Source organism: Apaloderma vittatum, unplaced genomic scaffold, assembly GCF_000703405.1.
Source record: "Apaloderma vittatum isolate BGI_N311 unplaced genomic scaffold, ASM70340v1 scaffold39737, whole genome shotgun sequence".
Classification (NCBI taxonomy): Eukaryota; Metazoa; Chordata; class Aves; order Trogoniformes; family Trogonidae; genus Apaloderma; species Apaloderma vittatum.
In genome coordinates, this window is record NW_009725283.1 from 2,476 (window position 1) to 10,388 (window position 7,913).

The following is a 7,913-nucleotide window of genomic DNA, read 5'->3' on the forward strand; positions in this document are numbered from 1 at the left end:
GTCCGTCACTGAAATACGGATGGTCTTCCCAAACCGCTGGGATGAAAAAATAGCTGGGTGCTACAGGAGCTCTTCCTGCTCTACCTGTTTCTTTGCAAAACTTTACAAAACCTTCAGTGGTTTTGACGTGGTGATGAAAGAGTCACAAGTTTCACCTCACAGTGTTTACTGAGGCCTGATTCCCCTTTCTCTCCAAGAAGTCGGTGCCCAGGATCAGTCCATGGGAGCCTGTGGAGTGGTGCAGCAGGTAGAAGGAGGCTCTGAGATGGCCTAGCTGGAGGGTCTGACTCCCCCCCGTGCCAGCTGACACTGAAGTGGCGCTTTCGGACTGAGGGACCCCTGAGAGAGGCACTGGCAGAGCTGTAGGACACCGCTCATCATCCCCAGAGGACTCTACCCACTGCCCGGGCTACAGCAGCAGTGGCTGCTCTCTGCTCTCACGTGCCCCCGGCAGCCCGTCCCCAAGGCACGGAGTGGGGCACACCGCTGGACCCGCTCTGCAGCGCCCACCAGGGCTGCTCTTCGGCTGCCCGTGCCGGCAGCGTGGCTCTAACACCCCAACAACCAGTGGCATCTGCCCCCATCCAGACTGCTGGGAGTAAGGCTGGCTCCGGCCTCTCACTGAACGGGAGAGCGATGGGAAAGAAACGGCACAACCGAGGGGCCAGAGCATCCTCGTCCCGCAGCTGCAGGACACCCGCGCTGGCTTCTGCCTCCTCCCTTTAGGCTTTGATACGCAGCGATCGGTACTCGACGGGTACAAGTGAATGAAGCACTGCTTGTTACCGGCGCTTGTGAACGGCATCAAGACTTTGTGAGAACTCCTGATAAACTGAGTAACCCTCCAGCAGCAGAGCCTGTCTCCAGCTTATCCCAGGGAAAACACCAGTGCGCATTGATGGGGAGCAGTGCAAAGGTGGGCAGAGACAAGCTGATCAGATTCATAACAGTCACATTTGGGAAAGGCAGAATTTTTTTACTATTATTTTGTTTGGGTTTAATTTGTTCCTTTAAATTTTTTCTTTATTCTTTTGCTCAGCCACTTTATAATTTGTATTTTGAGCTTGTCACTGACACTTTCACGTAAAAGTTTCAGGATAGATTCTGCTTCAGAGCTGTTAGAAGTCTGCAATAGCCAGGCTGAAAACGAGGCAGTTACTTTGCACACGCGCGTCTCCAGAACAAGACCCTTTATTTCTCAACGTCCATCTCCCCTGTACAGAAGGAAACATTGGGTATTTCTTGGTACCTCACGTTAAACTCATCAGATCACCAGATCTCATCGCAACAGATGGACTCAAAGTATCAGCGACACTGGGCCGATTAGCAGATTAAAGGCTTCTGTACTGAATACATCTGTACTATGCTGATGCCATTTTTAAGCTGAAAAAATGAGAAATACCTCAAAAGATTTTTACTTCTCTTAGCCACGACTTAGGGGCCTAAGTATCACCTTCCAATTATTTTCAAATTTCTCTTTTTTGCAACATAGGCCATGATCCAGCAGAGCACTTAGGAACATGCTTTATTTTAAGATTCTGACTAATTGCTGTGAAATTGTACCTTGGGGCATGTAAACACTCTTTTGAATCAAAACCAGAGCCTGTGACTCCCAAACGAATACATGGTTTCCAGCATCAGAAGCAAGCTGGTGAATTCATTCATACGGAGGAATTTTATCTTTCAAAGTGTTTTGTGATATTCCATGCAAAGGACCGAAGCAACAACGACCACTTATTTTGCAGCTGTGCACAGTAACCCTCCGTGCCCGAGGGACAGGTCACTGCTGGACCGTACCAGGAATCCCCAGATTTCCACCAGCGAGATTCAGCGCACAAACCCGCATCTTTCTCTTCCCCTGAAGCTCCAAGAGGTCTGCTCCAACACACATAAAGTTTTATGAGCGCTCCGACTTTGGCCAGCAACTGGCTCCAGCGCTGATGACGGGAAAATAAATAAATAAATAGATTTAGTGTGTCCCTGTGGTGAAAAAAAAAGGTCTCTTCTTGCCCTACGGGCAGTGCAGTAATCCAGAAGACAACTCAAAGCCAACGTTGTGCTTCCCCCATCTCTGATGCCCTTGTAACAGAAAATACCATCGGAGTTCCCACCTGCTAGGCAGCTACCCCGCTCTTCTCACAGGTGGCTGAGCTTCAGTGGAGCATAAAAGCATCTCTGTCGTCTCTCGCTGCCACGTGCGAGGCTCCACGCACGATGCTTTGAGATCCCCGGCTGGCAGGTGGCCGGAACGATTGGTCCGATTATCGGCCACAGCGCCCCGACTGCCCCAAAACGACCCGCACGCTCCCCGCGACAAATGGCACCGAGTGTTAGAAGGTGCCTCACGGGCAGGTGGGTCCCTCGGGGGGAAGGTTGGGGTGGGACTGGTGACATGATCAAATAAAAGAGCAAGAAAATCATAAGCAGACACACATATATAATATGTACAGTGGCCATAGATGCATTTGCACCATGAAGGAAATCATCGAATTTTGGCCTGCAGAAAATGAGCAAATGCAGGAGTTTTTTAGTGCCAGGTGTGTCTGTCTAACTGACTAGTAAAAAGAGAAGGAAAGGTCCAAATGTGGGTCGAATGGAGGGGTGAAGCTGTGACAGGTGGTGTTATCTCTTCATTTGGTTTCAAACAAGAAATGCAGACGTATTCTTATACTTTGCACTACATGCTGCGGACAGAGAATTATCTCAGTAGTGTTCGGTTTGTACCTTTGCTCTCACTCTCTTCAACTTTTCCACAAAGCCAGCACTACGGCCATACGGAGCTGAAGGACATTCAAACTCTGCTTGGACACAGTCCTGTGTGACCTACCCTGGGTGACCCTGCTCTGGCAGGGGGGTTGGACTAGATGATCTTTTGGGGTCCCTTCCAACCTCCAACACTCTGTGATTCTGTAATTTACTAAACAGAAAATTCCAAGCCTCTCTGTAAGGATGACACGACTCAGACTGAGATAAGGCAGCGTAAGGAAAGCCTTGAACCTACCTAAATGCTCCCTGTGTGGGTTTCAGTCTGGATTTTTACAAGTCTCTTGAGTACTGCCAAGCTATCTCCAAAAAGCATCTAAGAAAATTAAGCCCATTACCACTAAATATTGAGTTCCCCGCAGAGGAGGCTGAACCTCTGTAAGAAAACTATTGGGTCCACAAATTGTTGGAAGTCAAAAAGCATTGCTCCGCTTACCAAATCAGTCTCCCAGCGAGTCTGCGCAGTGACTCGACTCAAAATATTTGCTCCCCAAATGCAAGGTACGTGGTGACGTGAGAAAAGGAATGAACACAGGGGGCTGCGTGTGGGTAAAAATCAGCTGGCCCATACAGAGCGCTAAAGGACTCCCTGATATTCCAGCTACAGGCACCTACGAACGCTGCGTTACGCTGTATTAATTATTGGCTCGCATAAGAGGCAAAGAATGAACGTGGGGAAGACAGGGAGATGAAGATAAGAGTGTATTAACAGTTGGTTCTTCCCTTCGTTAGCGTTCCTCCTCACTAAAATGAAGATGCTGGCTAGAACTGGGCTTTTTAAAAGACTGAATTATTAGCAAGACTCCACCAAAAGAAAAGTGTGCTTCCTCCCTTCCTGTAACAAGGACTGGGCTGCTTGCAATTGAAATAATTTAAAAATAAACAAAGAATGAACTGTGTGTTGGCACTTCTAGCCCCTCCGGTGTCATCCTGGGCAGGGAATGCAGAAAGTCTACTCAGCAGAGTGGATGTGGGGCTCCCGCGCTGGGGACGGAGAAGGGGTCACTTCAGAACATGCACGTCACTCGGGTCGATTTGTCTAAGCGTGTCCAGCGACTGTGTCACCTGGGAGATGCTACGATATCGTGGCTCCGGCAGCATCCACACTCCTGGGGTCCTTCAGGCCAATGATGAAACTGTTGGTTCTTCTGGCGCCATGAACTAGGGAGAGCACTTTGACTTTATCCACTTGATGGCCCCTGGCTACAAGAAATTCAATATCTTCTTCAGGAAACTCACCTGTAGGGATTTCAAAAGAGAAAGTTCTGTTCTAACCCTGTTGGGATCTGCTGTGTGAAGGAAACCACCTCTCCAGAAGGTGTCCCAGCTTGGGTGAGCCTCATAGCTCAGGAGGACCAGTACTCCCACCCCAAGGAGGGGGCTCTCAGCTCGCAGCGGCCAAGGCAGTGCTCTGTGCCAGGGGGGAAAAAAGAGGATCCAGAAGAACATTTAAAGATCCTCCTCTTTGGGAAAAGGAGAAATTACATTGTTGGCACATATTGTAGTTACTCTTCTTACAGAAGATGAGGTGCTGTTAAGAGTTTAGTTACAAATAATAGCATTAACAGTTGTTAGTCAAAAGAAGATGCAAGGCAGCTCAAAACAAATGATAGTAAAACAAGCTGCCAACTGAAAAACTTTGTGATAAGCCTTCCAACCCCCCCTTCACGTATTTCCTTATCTTCCAGCCATCTACCTTAAGTTACTTGCTCTTCTGCTTTTATTTTGTTTATTTGATCTTTCATAATTTCTGTATGAACAGAAGCGCCTGAAGATATGAAGCTGGGGATGCAGCTGGACAAGCTGAGCAGCCACACAGAAACCCCACAGTTATCTAAGCTATATATACTGCAGATGTATCTTAACATAGATCTTGTTGATACCAAATGTCCAAACCCACAAATTAGGACCTTCTGAAGTTCTGGATCTGTTTGGTTTCCAAGTCTGCAGGTCACACTCAACAGACACTTTCAGATTTTCCTCTGAAATGAAAAGGCCTAGAAACTTTGTGTATTTTGTGGGAAATGAGAACCAAATTCCCCTTGCGGTTCACTCTGTTCACAGAGTATGGGGCTTTGAGAAAAATGCCAAATAGACCAAGACTTGTAACAACAAGGACAAGAGCTGGTACAGAGTGTCAGCATGGATGCTGCATCTCCAGTGCTGCCAAGCTACAAGCCTTGCCATAAGCCTTGTCTTCTCCCCAGCTGGCAGAGTTAAGGGACACAGACTGGAAAGTGAAAAAATACACTTTATGGCACTGGTAATAAAGTGTAGAAAGATCTGCTAGTTTTCAGGACCTGTCTGGGTGAGGCTGTGGTTGCAAGCTCATTTATTTGGATACTCTCACCAGATCGCCGAAAGGTTTTAAGGACAGGACAAGGCTGCTCACCCAGAAGGTGAGCTGGGACAGCGGCAGGGGTGAGGAGAAGTGCCTGAAAGAGTTTGGGCAGGTGGTGCTAGAGGGACCAGGGAGCAAGACAAGAGGGAGAGGGCATGGCTCAGCAAGGGCTCCAAGCTTTGAAGAAGCTAGGGTGCTGCTTTTTGTCTTGGCTCAAATCCTCTGCGCCCACTGGGGACCCTAGAACACGGTGAGCTGTGTGCTGGGCAGTCACATCTTTCACAGCAAGGTGCTAAGAAAATCCTGCTCTTTTTCTAAACATGCTACATCTATACACCACACCCCGTCCAGTGTCCATACTCACTGTCAACCTGCAGGGTGTCGGACTGAAGCTGTGGGTGAAGTCGACCAAGTGACAAACTTTCACTCAGATTCTTGTTAAACGTTAAGACATTTAGCAAAACCTGCAAGGCAACAAAAGATCCTCAATAATAAAAGAAATGTAATGAGAACAGGAGAAGCCAACTTCCCGAGCAACCCCCTCACTGGTGGCTCCAACATCTGCAGATGCAGCTGGAAAAGAAGATTTTGACCTATTTACCAAACTGCACGATCTGATGCGGGGTTTTGCACATACAAAGAGGCCCTTGGGAAGTGGCTTGTGGATTGCTGGTGGAAAAGGGGCACCTCTTCAGGACCGTGTGGTCTTTTTGTCACACAGCCCCTGCTAAATTAGGAGAGTTGTGTGTCTGGAACATGACATCATCTGTAAATACGTGTTTGTTACAGCCAAAAGCTCAGCACGTGATTTCTCCCACCAAAGCTTTAGAAAGCAATGGTTGGCTTTAGTTCTGCTCCCAATAATGCCTGCCAAAAGGTAAGGAAAATGGAAGCCCTTCTTGCTGGGCCATTATTTTTATCAATCCATTGCCGTTATGCATGTCATCAAGCTAGTGGCAACTACTTCACCTCATTATAAATCAAAAATTCGGAGGAGCTGCTCAATTTATGGCAAGTGCTGAGCAGGGAGGAATTCAGCTGGGAATGTACTAAAAGGAGCTTTTCATAGAGAAAAGGGCTAAGGGGTTGCCAGTCTTCTGCAATTCTCTGAATATCAAATGCTCCTTTTCTTTCCTAATGATCCTTAAGATGAGCTTTGGACAGGTATTAGAACGACACAAAACCATTACAGATTTTGCCAAGATGCTTTTCCTCTACAGTTTCGAGCAGTGCCATGAGGAAAAGAGCAAGAGAAGTAAACCTGTAGCTCTTAGAGATCTGAAAACCAAAAGTGTGGAGCTGGTGACATCAAAGATTGAACTGGTAATCCCATGGCCACCAGTTTCAACACAGCCTCGGACATCAGATAGGGACAAGCTGTTCTTGAGGAGGGGACCCTACTCAGCGTTGAGCTCAGCAGCTGCTCCAAGAGGCCGGGTGCCCAGGCCCAGCACTGACCTGAACGATGCTGCTCAAGGCTTTGTCCCCGTTGTTCGCCCCCAGGCTGAGGTACGTCCCGCACATCCCCTCAGCCGGCCTCACGATGGTGGGCAACAGGAAAGACAGGGGCCGTTTCCGAGGCTGAAGGAGATTTTGCTGCAGTTGAAGAACAGACACACAGAAAAATTTCAACACAGCCGACGAAAGCTTTGCTGGCGCTCAGGCTGCGCAGGTTAACTTCTTACTCTCTACTCTTCAGTTGCACTTAGGTAGTTTAACAGGGCTGACATCCTCACTGCTCCGAGGTTCCCAGGATCTGTGCCGTTTCATGGCTCTCTTTACAGGTGTACGGAGCCGTACACCCACTTCCCAACCCAGCAAAGTGGAATGTTTTTACAATACATGGAAATAAGAAACAACAAAGCGGCACTGGAACCCACTGGTCTGTATTTGTTGCTTTCCAAGACCTGAAGATTATTTTTCTGCTCTCTCTTACTTTTAAGCCTGCAGAGCAGTAACTCATAGAGTCCTTAATTCAAGTCTACAGAAAAGTTGCTTTAAAGTGCATCTGGAGTAGAGGGAAAACAGGTAGCCAAGATATGCAACGTCCTTTGATGCATTATAATGATAACTGATACACATGAAGCCTTCTGTTTACTGTTTCAGTGGCTTGTATAATAAATAATAGGAGCTTTCTATAGACTCTTGTCTCTCAGTTATTAATACGGCATTAAATAGCCTCCCTGTTGTGAAGATGAGAATAAAATTGAAAAGAAATGGTACAGGCAGCTCAAATAAAGAATTTGTCATGTCATTCATTACCGGCCTGGGAATGGAGTGGTTCATTGTTTTATTTTGCCAGGAGAAGTCCAACATCTGGCTGTTCAGGAGGACTCCAGAGGGTGTTATTATTCCACTGCCAAAGGGGCGATTCAAAGAACTAAAGAGAAACAGGAAGAAACCTCATAAAAAATCCTGCCAGAGATTTTTTTACACTTTGAGGCTTTCAGGGCTCAAATTTTCTGTCCCATCTTGGTTTGACAGAGACCCTTTGGTAGTTCTTTAGGGCAGGTTAGATGTGAGCAGGAACCATGTGAGCAGTTCTGTCCTTCCCTCCAGGTGATGGATCTGTCTCCATGCCCCCATTAGTTCTCAAATTTGGCCACCACCTCTTCTTCAGGGTGCCCATTCAGGCCAATGCAGACATAATTCTCTGTAAGAGGGCTGTAGGATTGCACAGGGCAGAGCAGCACCAGCTCACACATCTCCATCCCATCTTCCCCATTTCTCCTGTTGCAGGCTTAACTGGGACAGAGCAGCCCAGCTCGGGGCTGGGCCCCTCCCGTCCTGCTGGACCTGCTCCCCTCTC

The 7,913-nt window shown here is 47.7% G+C and overlaps 1 protein-coding gene across 1 annotated transcript in view; it reads right to left on the minus strand.

Annotated features, from left to right (window-relative positions):
* Window positions 1-3,838: 3,838 nt before the first annotated feature.
* The window catches only part of GGT7 (gamma-glutamyltransferase 7), a gene marked incomplete at its 5' end in the record, with an annotated part of 16,257 nt that continues 12,182 nt past the window's right edge, over window positions 3,839-7,913 (minus strand). The window contains 4 exons of the mRNA XM_009872829.1: window positions 3,839-4,002; window positions 5,469-5,568; window positions 6,563-6,700; window positions 7,367-7,484. Of these exons, the coding sequence (XP_009871131.1) occupies window positions 3,839-4,002; window positions 5,469-5,568; window positions 6,563-6,700; window positions 7,367-7,484 (520 nt within the window). The remainder of the gene's footprint in view (window positions 4,003-5,468; window positions 5,569-6,562; window positions 6,701-7,366; window positions 7,485-7,913) is intronic.